The 15,842-nt window shown below is 46.8% G+C and overlaps 1 protein-coding gene across 3 annotated transcripts in view; it reads right to left on the reverse strand.

Annotated features, from left to right (window-relative positions):
* The window catches only part of LOC119399327 (4-pyridoxate dehydrogenase), a 108,438-nt gene that overhangs the window by 30,686 nt on the left and 61,910 nt on the right, over positions 1-15,842 (reverse strand). For all 3 annotated transcript variants that reach the window (XM_049417662.1, XM_037666140.2, XM_049417661.1), the window contains one exon: positions 7,923-8,067. In XM_049417662.1, the coding sequence (XP_049273619.1) occupies positions 7,923-8,067 (145 nt within the window). The remainder of the gene's footprint in view (positions 1-7,922; positions 8,068-15,842) is intronic.

Genomic DNA, 15,842 nt, shown 5'->3' on the forward strand with positions numbered 1-15,842 from the left:
CACAGGATACACATGGTCAGAGAGGAGAGTCGATGCCTGTAGTACACTTGAATCTTCGTCCAGGTTTCCAGTGTCCAGTAAATTGTCAACATGGATGGCCACTTGATCAGTTCCAACTAATGACGTAAGTGTGTCACCTGCACAGTTGCACGTGTCTGGTGCTTTTACCAAATTGCAAAAGCTAAGGGAATTCACGGCAGTAAGGAACTGGGTCGATGCGGGACAGGGGCGTAGCCAGAATTTTTTTTCGGGGGGGGGGGGGGGTTCAACCATACTTTATGTTCGTGCGTGCGTTTGTATGTGTGCGTGTATATATACGCAAGCAAAACTGAAAAATTTCGGGGGGGTTTGAACCCCCCCCCCCCTTGGCTACGCCCCTGATGTGGGATGATCATTGCACCCGGATAACTGACGAATCATCCCGAATAGCTTTTCGATTGGATCTCGGGGATTGGAACGGCAGCATTCTTTTCCAAAGGCTCGCCTGCTCTTGGTATATTACGCTGCCACTGCTGGAACAAATGGTCGTCTTCGGGACTCCAAACAATGAAAGCTTCTGCTTGCACGATTTGTACCCAGTTGAGCATCTGGGCACAAAACAGTGGCTTTGACGTCTGCTCATGGCACACACTCCGCAAAAGACATAACATAAACACGACAAGGCTGTCCGACCAGCAAATGTAGCACGAAAGAACAGCGTAAACAGGCGAAAGAATCACGTCTAACCGGCGAGTTCCAGCATTGGACAACGTGCGCAGCCTGAGAGCCTGACGTGTATACGACAGCGCGCGCCACCTAGCGGAAACATCGCAAGGCGGCGTCACTAGCTCCCATTGCAGCCGCTTGGCGGTGATCACACTTCTAGTATTCTAGCCACTGTAACGTCGCCATGTTATCCTAACGCAGAGGTTAGTAGATCCACTCCCTGTCTTTGAAGCTGGAACTCGCCGCGGTCGATTTTTTCGCCCTCTGCGGCGATCGCTGGAACTTGCGACTTTCCGGGGCCTGACTGGGTCAAACTGCCGACGTGGCTCTCCGGTGATTGTCGGCGGGTTGCCGTCTCGTCGAGCTGTGGTAGTGCCGTGGGTGCCCTGCGAATTGCTGAATGAGGCTGCTGCAAGCTCGGGGAGCCTCACTTGGGTGACGCCAAGGTCGACGGCTACCCTCCCGAGCCTCTCGTGCCGCTGCCCCCAGAACGAGGCCCTACTGCTCTCGTCGCGGGTGCGACGCTGGCTTGCCACACCTTGCTCCTCGACGACCCCACCGAACAATGACTGCTTGATCCTCTGGGGTTCCGCACCTCAGTTCGGGTCGCGTGGCACGCGCCTTCCTCCGGCCAATGGCTTGCGTCGACGTGGCGGGGGTGCACACCATCGGGTATTTTTCCATTCCCCGCACACCATCGACGCTTTGCGCTGTCCGGCGCGCGCCCCGTGCCCCTTTACTCATGACAACAATCCTGAAGACAAGTGTTATATACCCAGAAGCCGGGTGCACGATTGCATTTATCGTTGGAGCATGTTTTAAGTTTCATTAAAGAGCGCAATGAAAACAAATTGAAGAGGGCGTTCTGTTCTCTGTCTCCTCTGTTTTTTTATTCACTTCCTATCGAAACTGAACTCATACTACAAATAACTTTCCTCGCTGAAATATCTGCTACAAAACGTTCTTGATGATCCCTATTGCATTTGCAAAACTGATCCCTATTGATGATCCCTATTGCATTGCAAAAAAAAAAACAAAAAAAAAACAGTTATAGTATACCATTGCCGAGCAAACATTCATTGTACCCTGTATGTCCACTCAACTGCTTCCAACGTGAGCCCCTTCTTACCGTAGGTTAAAGTATATTTTGATGGTATTTTTGATGGTATATTTTGATGGTATATTTTGTTAGCGAAACCTTCGCCATCAAAGCGTAGATATTTGCTAAACACTTTGCTGTAGGTTCTATGTTCTGGCAACACCACCAATATTATTGGATCGGGCCTCGGTCGGGCCTGATCTGCCGTCGGGCCGGGCCGGGCCGGGTAGACGAAATTTTTTCTCGGGTTCGGACCGGGCCCGGGCCCGGGCCGCGCATTGAATCACCGGGCCGGGCTCGGGCGGGTAAACTTGAGCGAGTTCCGGGCCCGGGCCGGGCCCGGGCCGAAAATCACGGCCCGTGCAGTGCTCTACCCAGTTTCCGAAGTAATGAAACATCTCGCCCGCAGTCATGTGAACTATAGTCTTCACATACCAGCAGACGACCCCACACTTCTACCAATCACCCGACCCATACAAGCTCATAGTAAAACCTCTCCCAAGAAACACCCACGTTACCTACCACTCGGCCCGCCGCAAGGCCCGTGCAAAAGCTCTGCACAAGTACTACGGTTCTGAAGAGGATGCTGTATGTGTGGATGCAGCTTGCACGGGAGATGACGCGGCAGTTGCAGTCGTTGATCACACACACACCCCAACCCATTGCAACTCTCCACCTTCCTCCTGAATTCACCCCGGAATCCTCGGAAGAAGCGGCGATCGCGCTTGCCCTCCACACACTGATGCCCGGTACGTCCTTTCAGACTCGAAAACCGCGATCCTAAATTTCGCGCGAGGATGAGTACACGAGACCGCTTTCAGAATTCTCAGCTCGTCCACCAAAAACCCGGCCCGCCACGTGGAGCTGATCTAGGTGCCGGCGCACTCTGGGAATCCCGGCAACGAAGCCGCCAATGACCACGCCCGAGGTCTCATCAACCGGGCGGCGGCGGAATCGGAGTCGGGCTCTTCCAGGGAACTCATGCATTCGTTCAACGAGATGACCCAGTCATATCGCGCCGAACGCCAGCTATACCCCCCACCCCACCGATCCCTGGAAAATTTTCACCAAATATTATGGCGCCGCCTTCAGACCCGCACACCCCCCCCCCCCCCCCTATTTGCTTTCCCGCATTTACCCGGAAGCGTACGCCCCGTCCTTTGCTCAATGCACTCACCCCCACGCTACCCTTACCCACATTCACATGGAATGCCCGGCGGACCCTCCCCCGCAGGGCCCGGAGCCACTGACCACATGGGAGGAACGGGAGACCCTGCAGCGCTCGACGGACCCAGCCAAGCAGAAGATCGCCACTGACCGGGCCGCCCACGTCATATAACTGCATGAACTCACGAACGCATAGCGCAGTGGGGTCGCGGGGACCATGGGACGTACGTGCCCAAATCCCTTGGTCAAATAAGGTTTCACCTCCTCCTCCTAGAGAGCTCCTTATTATTAAGAATTGTCGTCGCTATATTTACTTTTTTTTTTCTAAATGAAGAAGCTAGTGACGCAGGCACGTATCTGAGGAAAGGGCCCGAAGGGTCCGGGCGCCGTTTCTCCAACTTTTCCTTTAAATCTCCACCCTTCTGCCGGTGTTCCTGATAGGCATGTTTCTCCCAAAAATACCCTTGCTACTCCCCCCTTCCCCTGCCAATAGAAAAAGTTATGGCTACATGCCTGGATGAAGATGTACCCCTTCTTAAGTCATGAATTGAGAAGAAAATGTGTACGTGAAGTTGTTGAAACTGTATAAGTGCGAAGGCCGGCGACAAAAGTTTGAAATAATTCGACCAGAAGCTTAACACATTTATTGTGGGTTTGTTAAAAACAAGGAAATGTTTACTTATAAACGAAGAATCTTCCTTGAGAAACGTTTACGTCACAACTTAGATGCCAGAGACCTGTCGCTTGACTCCCACTTGCTTCGATTTCCCGACAGCCCTTGGCGACAGATACTCTTCAGCGACGCTTCTCAACGCTGTAGGCCGCAGGGGAACTCGTGATATTTCGCAGTCGCGCATCTTCTGGCATTTGAGTCGCAGAGCGATACGCAAGAGTTTCGCTGCATGGCACAGCAAGAAAAATTGCGGAGAGCTCCCCTCTAAGTGGATGCTGGTGAAGTGCAATGCACGCCCTGTCCCTGTGTTTCTCTATTCGCAGCATTTATTTCGCGCCCGCACCTCGTGATAGGCTCGATACCGGCGTTTCGCTTGTGTTCCTCTGGCTGTTACCTTAGGATATTCCTTACGTTGTTGCCGTTTGGCTGCTGTGTCCTGTTTTCCTAAAGCAATCGACGTAGCCCTTCTTCCTCTGCTCACTTATCCCTGACGGAGGAATCCGCTCTTCGTCGGCACTGCCGTTCTCGGGCGAGCGCGCGCTGTCGTTCTCGGAAAGTCTCCTCAACGGCGTCCATCGCGGAAAGACCTTCCGCCAACCGGCGCCTTCCTATTAGATGGATGGATGCTATGAGCTTCCCCTTTATAACGGGGCGGTGACATGTGCGCCACAAGGCTCGACAAAAAGAAAAAAAAAATACTTTTTTTTTAAGTTGGCCTAATGTCTTGTCTACTTCGATTAAATCGATCTTACCATAGCGAAACAAATCATAAATTCGCAGCCCAGCTCTCTGCCCCTTACCGCAGAATGACCTTATTTTCTCCACGATTTATTTTTGTCCTTTGTACTTTCCTGCCACCAATACTCTGACCGCTTCTTACTTATTTCTATCGTGGACGTGTTCAACTTTCCTTTGTTTTCCCTAAAATGCAAGGCTTCATGTATGCTCGTGGCTCGTGCCCAAACGTACACATGGGTGGGTATCTCCACATTCAATCAGAACATGCTCCGTCCTTTCCTTAGCTTCCCCACAGCCGTTCAGGAAGCTAAGGTTAGATGGATGAATGGATGGATAAGTGGATGGATGGATGGATGGATGGATGGACGGATGGATGGATGGATGGATGGATGGATGCTATGTGCGTCAAACGGGGCGGTGACAAGTGTGCTACCAGACACGACAAATAAAAAAACATTTTCCTTTTTTTTAGGTTGGCCTAATGTCTCTACTTCGATTTAATATATCTTACCACAGAAAAAAAAAACGTAAGTTCACATCCCAGTTCACTACCCTTTACAGCAGAATGTCCTTATTGAATGCGAAGCATTTCTTAGCGAACTTCTGCGACTTTGATATCTATCTATCTATCTAGCCGCCTACGACTTTGTGCTCTCCTGGCCGTTTCCTTAATCGGATGTATACCAAAATTGGTGTGGCATAACATGACCGTATTAGGAACATAAATGACAGGTCATAACATGAAAATCATGACATGCATGTCATGAACAGCATGATTTACTTTTCACGGCCTTGGGGCTCTTGCGGCAGTTCCGTTAATTTCATATATACCAAAATTGGTGTGGCGTGACAAGAGCTCACGACGAACATAATGACAGGTCCTAACGTGCAAATCATGACACGCATGACATGGTCTCGGCGCGCTCGCGGCCGTTTAAATGAATGGATATACACGAAAACTGGTATGACGAGACATTTCTGCATGACGAACATAACTGACATGTGGTAAGATGCAAATCATGACATGCATGTTATCTACGACATAATTTACATGCCACGCTCATGGCGCACTCGCGTCCGTTTCACTAAATTGATATACACCAAAACTGGTATTGCGCGATGTGACTGTATGAAGAACATGAATAACAGTTCGTAACATAAAACTAAGGTTGAGCATAACATAAAAACCATGACATGCATGTCATGTATGTCATGATTTACATGCAACGCTCATGATGCATTCGCGACCGCTTCGCTAACTTGATATACACCAAAATTGGTATTGCGCGACGCGACTCTATGACAGACGTAAATGAGAGGTGGTGACATGAAAATCATGACATGCATGACATGTACGACATGATTTACATGCCATGCTCGTGGCGCAATCGTGGCCGTTTCGCTTGCTTGATATACACCAAAATTGGTATTGAACGACGCGACTGTATGACGAAGGTAAATGAGAGGTGATAACATGAAAATCGTGACATGCATGACATGTACGACATGATTTACATGCCATGCTCGTGGCGCAATCGTGGCCGTTTCGCTAGATTGATATGCACCAAAATTGGTATTGAACGACGCGACTGTATGACGAAGGTAAATGAGAGGTGGTAACATGAAAATCATGGCATGCATGACATGTACGACATGATTTACATGCCATGCTCGTGGCGCAATCGTGGCCGTTTCGCTAGATTGATATGCACCAAAATTGGTATTGCGCGATGTGACTGTATGAAGAACATGAATAACAGGTGGTAACATGAAAATCATGACATGCATGTCATGTATGTCATGATTTACATGTCACGATCATGGTGCATTCGCGGCCGTTTCGCTAGCTTGATATACACCAAAACTGGTATTGCACGACGCGACTGTATGAAGAACGTAAATGAGAGGTGGTAACATGAAAATCATGACATGCAAGTCATGTACGACATGATTTACATGCCACGCTCATGATGCATTCGCGGCCGTTTCGCTAGCATGATATACACCAAAACTGGTATTGTTTTTAACACTGTTTATTTTTGTTCTTTCTCTATAAATTTCTGCCACCAATACTTTAACCGTCTTTTACTTATTTCAATCACGGGTGTGTTCAGCTCTCCATTGTTGTCTCTAAAACCAAAGGCTTCATGTAGGCTCGTGCCCAAACGTACACCTGGGTGGATATCTCCACATTCAATCAGAACATGCTCCGCCGTTTCCTTATCTTCCCCGCAGCCCGTGCATTGTTCTTTACTGAATCTCTCTTTATAACTACGCGTTCTAAGGCAACCCGATCTCGCTTCAAACAGTAAAGCGCTTCCCCTTGAATTATCGTGAAATGCCTCGCTCCTCATATCGTTTTTGCCCTTTCGGTAGTTACTCAGAGCCGGTTTTTTTCTCTACAGCTGCCGTCCAGTAAATGACTTTTCGCTTAACGCTCTTTGTTGCCATATCGCTTGAATAATTATTGGCTCCTCTGACTGCTGCGTGAGAACGCCCTCCGCGGCGAAATCCTCGGAAACTTTTCGATTATTGGACAGTGGCGCCCTCTCTCGGCCTAGCGGCGAAGCTCGGCGGCTGTATCGCTTGGAACTGCGTGACCACGGATAGACGCCGTTCGCCTTTCGCCGTTCTATAAGTGCATTTCACTTAAAAGGCTGGCTGTCACACACGCGCCCTACCAAAGAACCGTAGACAAGCACGGGAAATACGGATAAAACTCGCTCACACACACGATCACACACCAAAACACACACACACACGCACGAAAAAGCAAACGAACCATCATAATTCCTTATGCAACCACTTTCTGGAGCGAACCGGAGTCCCCCTTGTGTGCCTGAACAGGGGTGACCTAACCAAAAAAAAAAAAAAAAATAGCGGACGCAATTGACTACTCAGCCCAGACACGCTCGCCCATTGACGTGCGATACTGATAAGCGGACCTTCGTCCCTGATAAGCGATAGGTTGACGGTCCGCGCGCACGGTTCTTTCGCTCGAAGCATGGTTGAGAGCGCTGCAATACGGTACTGGATGAGCGCAGCCACGTGGTTTTATTTCAGTTCTCGCGGGCTTTCTTTAAACGCCGAAAAAAATGACCACGCAGCACGTATACGTTGCCACAAAAAATTGCATCGATCGTTTTGGAACGCCCTCTACAACGTAAGGAGACGGACTTAGCCATAACGGGAATATTAAAAGTTGTGCACAACTGTTCTTAATTAACTAAGCATCATGTAAAGTATACCTGAACGAGCGCCACATCACGGCAAACCATACGCCGTTGGTTTCGTTCAGTTTCGGTTAAGCATTTTTTTTTAAATGTTTGGTTCCAGTTACGTGAAACATGCGGTGTTACTATTACTATGAAAATTTGGTGTAGTATCATATTTTTATAGACTTTATAAATGTGCAGCTTACGTTTTACAGTGTAAGCCACATGCAAACACAGCATTAAAACATGAACCATGACCGCAGACGGGCAAATCGTGCTTCAGCACAACACAGGGGGAGGGGGGGAGGTTCTGCGTCGTATTTACCTGTTTGATTATGCTTGTATAATTCATGGCTCCTCTGCAGGTCACTCAATCCAATGTAATCTTTATCCGTGCTGACCACAAGGCCCAAAAAGACCACGTGGTCCTGGAGGCCCCGTCCTACCGGTAGATTGGCCAGTTGTGGGATCTGAAAATGGGCCCCAATGTAGATGTAAGCGATAGTTTTTTTTTTTTTTTTGACGGTCCATGATACTTAAAGGGACAGACAACGGCTAATAGGAATTGAGATAACCCCACTAATGGAAAAATTGTCTATTGTATTGTCTAAAACAAACCTTGTTTCTCTCGTTCAACGCGGATTTATATTTTTATTTTTTCACTCAAAATTACTTTTGGCGCCTCTTGCGGCAAAAAGTAAAGGTGCACTTGTAGACGATCACATGACCTTTTACTGGTGTACGCTGTTAGTCTGTTCTATATCAGCGTTGAAATGCAGCACACGTTTTATGGTAATCTTTTATGGAAGCTTAAAACGTGCAGATATGCCTTCGTTTGCACTGAGCAGAACAGTGGCGCCGCCTTCACTTGACGTATGATCCGATGATCATGAGCGGCAGCACGAACATTGTGGATGGATGGATGGATGCTATGAGCGTCCCCTTTATAACGGGGCGGTGACATGTCTGCCACCAGGCTCGAAGAAGAAACAAAAACAAAAAAAACTTCCTTGTTTCATGTTGTCCTAATGCCTTATCTACTATTGATTAAATCTATGTTATTATACCAAAAAATATAAATTCACGGTCCATCTCTCTGCCTCTTAAGGCAGAATGACCTTTTTTTTTCCCCCAATTATTTATTTTTGTACTTTATCTCTACTTTTCTGCCACCAATACTCTAACCGTCTCTTACTTATTTCTATCGCGGACGTGTTCAGCTTTCCATTGTTGTCCCTAAAACCCAAGGCTTCATGTAGACTCGTGCCCACATGTATACCTGGGTGAACATCGCCACATTCAATCAGTACATGTTCCGAGCGTTTCCTTAGTTCCCCCGCAGCATGTACATTGTTCTTCTTCGTTACTGAATCTCGCTTTATAACTACGCGTTCTAAGGCAGCCCGACCTCGCTTCAAACAGCAAAGCGCTTCCCCTTGAATTATCATAAAACCTTTCCCTCCTTACTTCGTTTTTTCCTTTTCGGTAGTTACTCAGAGCAGGCTTCTTTTCCATCGCTGTCATCCAATAAGTCCTCTCCGCCTCTCTGACCTTCCGCTTAATGCTCCTTGTTGCCATATCGCCCGCACTGCCAGCCGTATATTTACTGGTGAGCCTCCTAGTTCTTTTTCTCCACTGCGTGTCAACGCTTCTTCTATACAAATACCTGAAAACCTTCTCTGCCCATCTACTCTTCTTCATTTTCCTCAGCCTCTCTTCGAATCTCATTTTGCTCTGCGCTTCCCTCACTTCAAAGCCTGTCCATCCCATATCACCCTTTACCGCCTCATTTGTCGTCTTCCCGTGAGCGCCCAACGCGAGGCGGCCCACCGTCCTTTGATTTACATCCATTCCCGATTGCACCTCTGACTTCATGCACACCACTGAGTTCCCAAATGTAAGCCCCGGAACCATCACACCCTTCCACAGCCCTCGAAGCACCTCGTACCTATTGTATCCCCATAAAGCTCTGTGCTTCATAATTGCAGCATTCCTCTTTCCCTTTGCTACCGATGCTTTCTCTTGTACCTCCATATATCTATCCCCCTCATTTACCCATACTCCGAGGTACTTGTACTCGCTTACCCTCGGTATTTTTTGGCCCTGTATTAAGACCGTGTGGTCTCCGTGATCATTGAATACCATCAATCCACATTTTGTTGCACTAAATCCTAGTCCTAGAGCCTCACACTCCCTTCCGCATATATCTGCCAGTCGCTGTATATCATCTTGACTGTCCGCAAATAAGACAATATCATCAGCATAAAATTGACCTGGAAGCTTCTGCTGAACCATCGCTCCGACCTGTTTGTGTGACAAATTGAATCCAATGTTGCTACCTTCTAGCGCTTTTTCCATCCTCGCCATGTACAGCATGAATAAAAGCGGGGACAAAGGGCATCCCTGTCTCAGCCCCTTGCTAATTTCAACGCTGTCCTTGCTACTTATTCCTTCCCATTCTATACAAACTGTATTTTCTCGGTATATTTCCCTCAAAAGCTGTACACAGTCGTCACCTATGCCCACTTCCTTCAATATATCCCACAAAATTTCCTGATTAACGTTGTCATAGGCCCCGGTGATATCTAGATAAGCTACGTATAAGGGCCTGTTTTCTATTTTAGATATTTCTATACACTGGGTAAGAACAAACAGATTATCGTCTAACCGCCTGTCGATTCGAAATCCATTCTGAAGTTCTCCCAAAATATCATTTTGTTCTACCCACGCTTCTATTTTTAATTTTACTGCCTGCATCGCCAACCTGTATAGCACCGATGTAATTGTTAGCGGTCTATACGTGCGAATGTTATCCTTTTCTCCCTTGCCTTTATAGATTAAGTTCATTCTACTTTTTCGCCAACTGTCTGGTATTTCCCTCTCCTCGTAAGCACTTTTCTACGGCTTTCAGCAGTGCTTCATTTATTTTATGTCCGAGTTCGTCAATGAGGCTGACGGGAACCCCATCTAAGCCCGGAGTAGTGCGCTTAGGAATTTTTCCTTCGGCCTTCTTCCAATTGAAACTCTCTAGTACTACATCTTCGTTGGTTGCACTCCTTTGCGTACTTTTACTCACCGGGGGAATCCCCTGGGGGACCTTTTTAAACGAATCGGCTGTTATCTTTCGAATGTAACCTAGCGCTTCTTATCCTTCCAATTTATTTCCTCCTTCATCTACCATATGTTGTTGCATTGTGACAGACTTCTTACCCAGCGCTTTTAGGTGGCTCCAAAATATCCTAGGCGCGGCCTTCTTCTTTTCGCGAATCTCTGTCATCCAGCGTTCACTTTCACCTTCAATTTTTGCCTCGACTAATTTCTGCACAATGGATTTTTGCTCTAAATGTATTTCCCATATTTGGTTGACTTCGTCCTGTGGCCGCTTCTTCTTTTTTGCCTGTCTGTGCTCCCGTGATGCCTGACGTCGCATCTCGATCGCTTCCCGGATTTCTTTGTTCCACCAACTTTTTGGCTTTTTCTTTCCTTTCCAACAAATAGTTTTCTTCTCTATTTCCATTTCTTTCGTGATTACATGTAGCAGCTCACTATACTTCCAGTCTTTGCCTGGTAGTTCGTCTACTTTTTCCTCGACTCTTGCGGCTATATTTGTTATTTGTTTGTCATTTAGATACGAGCTGCCAAACTTTGATTCTATGTTCTTATTTCCAGTTTTATATCCCATTTGTAATATTATGCGTTTATGATCACTACCCAAGCTGTTAATGCCTTCTTCGTCTATTCTCATCTCTCTAATTTTGTCATATATTCCCTCTATCATGAGACAGTAATCAATGCTCGATTGCCTGTTTCCGACTTCCCACGTGATCTGCCCCTCACACTTAGGCCCCACGTTAACTATCTCAAGACTATGTTGCTCGCAGAGATCTAGCAATAACTTGCCATTGGTGTCTGAATATCCGTCAAGGTCATGAATGTGAGCGTTCATGTCCCCTAGAAGGATTATTTCGGCATCATGACCAAATTCTTTAATATCGGTGCTTATGCATTTCACTATCTCCCTGTTCTTTTCTCTGCAGTTGTTCCCTGTCCACAAGTAAGCTACACCTAGCCACGCTTTTTGTGCTCTGAACACGTTTGTTTCACTCTCTCCCATTTTGTTCTGCGATGAATTAGCATTCCAACCCCCCCCTCCACCTCTCCTTTCTGATGTGATCCTGTTACATCCTTCCCAAACATAATTTTCAATATGTGGTGGCTCTTCCAAGTCTCTAAGGTGTGTTTCTGTAACCGCATAAACACCTATCTGTTCCTTGTTTAACTGTCCCTCAATCTTTAACCATTTTGCCTTTTAAATGCGAAGCATTTCTTAGCGAACTTCTGCGAGTTTGAGCGTATCTATCTATCTATCTATCTATCTATCTATCTATCTATCTATCTATCTATCTATCTATCTATCTATCTATCTATCTATCTATCTATCTATCTATCTATCTATCTATCTATCTATCTATCTATCTATCTATCTATCTATCTAGCCGCCTACGACTTTCTGCTCTCCTGGCCGTTTCGTTAATCAGATGTATACCAAAATTGGTATGGAATAACATGACCGTATTACGTACATAAATGACCGGTCATAACATGACAATCATGATATGCATGTCATGAACAGCATGATTTACATTCCACGGCCTTGGGGCTCTTGCGGCCATTCCGTTAATTTCATATATACCAAAACTGGTATGACGTGACAAGAGTTCATGGCGAACATAATGACAGGTCCTAACGTGCAAATCATGACACGCATGTCATGTGCGGCATGATTTATATGACATGGTCTCGGGGCGCTCGCGGCCGTTTAAATGAATGGATATATACGAAAACTGGTATGACGAGACATTGCGACATGACGAACATAACTGACACGTGGTAACATGAAAATCATGACACGCGTGTCATGCACGTCATGGTTTACATGCCACGCTCATGACGCACTCGCGGCCGTTTCGCTAGGTTGATATACGCGAAAATTGGTATTGTGCGATGTGACTGTATGAAGAACATGAATACCAGGTGGTAATATGAAAAGCATGACATGCATGTCATGTATGTCATGATATACATGCCACGCTCATGGTGCATTCGCGGCCGTTTCGCTGGCTTGATATACACCAAAATTGGTATTGCACGACGCGACTGTGTGACGAACGTAAATTAGAGGTGGTAACATGAAAATCATGACACGCGTGCCATGCACGAAATAATTTACATGCCGCGCTCATGACGCACTCGCGGCCGTTTCGCTAGGTTGATATACACCAAAATTGGTATTGCGCGATGTGACTGTATGAAGAACATGAATAACAGGTGGTAACATGAACACCGTGACATGCATGCCATGTATGTCATGATTTACATGCCACGCTCATGGTGCATTTGCGGCCGTTTCGTGGGCTTGATATACACCAAAATTGGTATTGCACGACGCGACTGTAGGACGAACGTAAATTAGAGGTGTTAGCATGAAAATCATGACATGGCGTGTCATGTACGATATGATTTACATGGCACTCTCATGATGCGCTCGCAGCCGTTTCGCTAGATTGATATGCACCAAAATTGGTATTGCGCGATGTGACTGTATCAACAAAAATTGGGGGACCCTTAAGCTTCGCCTTTAAGAGTTGAACGCGATAGCGAAATCCGGCCCCTAGTGCGCACTTCAACCACTAAGTGCATACTTATTAATGTGTATTGTTACACACACACACGCACGCACACGCGCGAATTTTACAGGCTTTCGATCTAAAGCAAGAGTCGCATGGCCTCCAAGATATACGCCGCGCGCCGGCCCTCTCAAAAGCCATGAAAAGGCGAGATATATTTCTCACAATGCCTCACAGATGGCAGCACATTATCTAGCGTTTGCTGCGTTGGCTTGATATGTTTTCCTCTAGATGGACATAGTTGTCCATTTTTAGAGCTGTTTGAAAGTTCGTGTGTGTATTTAGCGGCGATGGCTGCACTATCCCGGCGTTTTTCGACGTAGTTTGATGGCCTCGCGAATGCGCCTACCGTATGGGCTCGTTTTCGTCGTGACACCTGCCGAACAAAATGCGTCGAGACTCCTTTCACTACATGACATTTATGTTGTGTTTTTGTCCGAAGCAGCTGCAAGCAACATCGTGGCTTTGTGGTAAGACACCTGCTTGCCACGCGAACGGCCCGGGTTCGATCCTCATTGGGACCGAAGATTTTATGGTTTATTTTATTTGCTACTTTCTCGATTTTTCGCTCACGGATAATTTTTCGCTCACAACCAACGGTGCCGACGCCGACAGCGGAATTTCTGCGACACGAGCTCTCTAACGCTACCGCGTTAAAATGAATAACAGTTAGTAACATGAAAACCATGACATGCATGTCATGCTTTGCATGCCACGCTCATGGTGCATTCGCGGACGTTTCACTAGCTTGATATACGCCAAAAGTGGTATTGCGCGACGCGCCTGTATGACGAACATGAGCTGGTAACGTGAAAATCGTGACAGGCAAGTCATGTGCGACATGATTGACATGCCACGCTCATGATGCGCTTGCGGCCGTTTCGCTCGCTTGATATACACCAAAATTGGTATTGCGCAACGTGACTGCATGGCAAACATATATGACAGGTGGTAACTTGAAAATTATGATATGCATATCATTTACGGCATGATTTTCATACCACGCTCATTGTCCGATCGCGGCCGTTTCGCTAGCTTGATACACACCAAAATTGGTATTGCGTGACGCGAATGTATGACGAACATAAATGACAGGTGGTAACATGAAAACCATGACATGAATGTCATGTATGGCATGATTTACATGCCACGCTCATGGTTGACTCGCTGCCGTTTCGCTCGTTTGATAAGCACCAAAATTGGTATTGTGCGATGTGGCTGTATGACGAAGATAAATGACAGGTCCTAACATGCGATTATGTTATGCATGTCATGTACAGTATGATTTACATGACATTGTTATGGTGCGCTTCCGGCCGTTTAGATAACTGAAAATTGGTATGGCATGACAGGAGTGCGTGGTGAACATAAATGACCGGTCATGCAGTGTATATACCAGAATATACGCTTCATTGGCATGGTATATACCACATTGTGCATACACGCGTGCATGGCAAACATGCGATATATGGTGAACTAGATGCCATGGCATGAATGATTTCATTTGGCTCAAAAATAAACATAGCGATGTATGCAGCTCTTTGCTGGCTGCTTCGCATTACATCGATTCCCACAGTGCGTGGGATCTGCCGGATTTTTTTCCCCGTGATGCCTGACGTCGCATCTCGATCGCTTTTAGGATTAGACAGGTGGCGCTGAATTAGGAGATTTTGAGGACGGACGTGTTTTTCGTGGGCTCCGGAATGACAGCGTCAGATAAGTGTTTTTTTTTTTTGCATGATTCGAGCTTGTTTTTTTAGTTAATCCACTAGATTGCAGCTTAATAGAGCTTACAACTTTGTACTGTTGGTACAAAGTGGTGTGACAGTCGCCTCGGGAGTTTTTTTTTTTTTAAATATTTGTTTGTTCGGCCACCACGTGGCTGAAAGGTGCACAGGTGCTTAGACGTGTAACGTACTTGCGGAGTTTTGTGATATCATTTGGCTTTAAGTGTATCTAATCCACCGTGTGAACGATCTATAGCCATGGTCAAAAAGACCGTAAAGTGTTCAGGATGCGGAATGGGGCGGAAAATAGAGGTTTGTGAGGATGAGACGACAGAGACAGCTGACGCCAAGTGTAAGCAATGCGAGTTAGAGGCGAAAATGGAAATAATGATGGCCGCCCAGAATGAGCTCATGGTGAGAATCTCCGAGCTGGAGAAAGCGGTAGCGACAGAGCGGGAAAAAACGATGACTATGGCGGAAAGGCTTAAGTCAGCCGAGGAGGGATTAGCAAAGGTAGCCATGCCAGCAAAGGTAGCAAGCGACAGCGGCAACAATGGGGCATCGACCCCGACAGTGGTAGGCGCGAAGGGGGAAACAGGTTTGGAAAAGACAGGTGCAAGGGTCACAGGACCCACTTTCCGCGAAGTAGTCTTGGGAACAGGAGGGGACAAAACAACAGCAGTAGCACGCGCTAGTAACCAGGGCAGTGGCCAGGTGCGGGAGAGTCCAGCAGAAAAGTCGGATCACGTGATAATCGCCGGGGACTCGAATTTAGCTACATGCGCAGAAGCAATCGAGGAAAGGGTGAGAGGCGACAAACGAGTTTTAATA

The sequence above is a fragment of the Rhipicephalus sanguineus genome, chromosome 7 (genome assembly GCF_013339695.2).
Source record: "Rhipicephalus sanguineus isolate Rsan-2018 chromosome 7, BIME_Rsan_1.4, whole genome shotgun sequence".
In the NCBI taxonomy this organism is placed as follows: domain Eukaryota; kingdom Metazoa; phylum Arthropoda; class Arachnida; order Ixodida; family Ixodidae; genus Rhipicephalus; species Rhipicephalus sanguineus.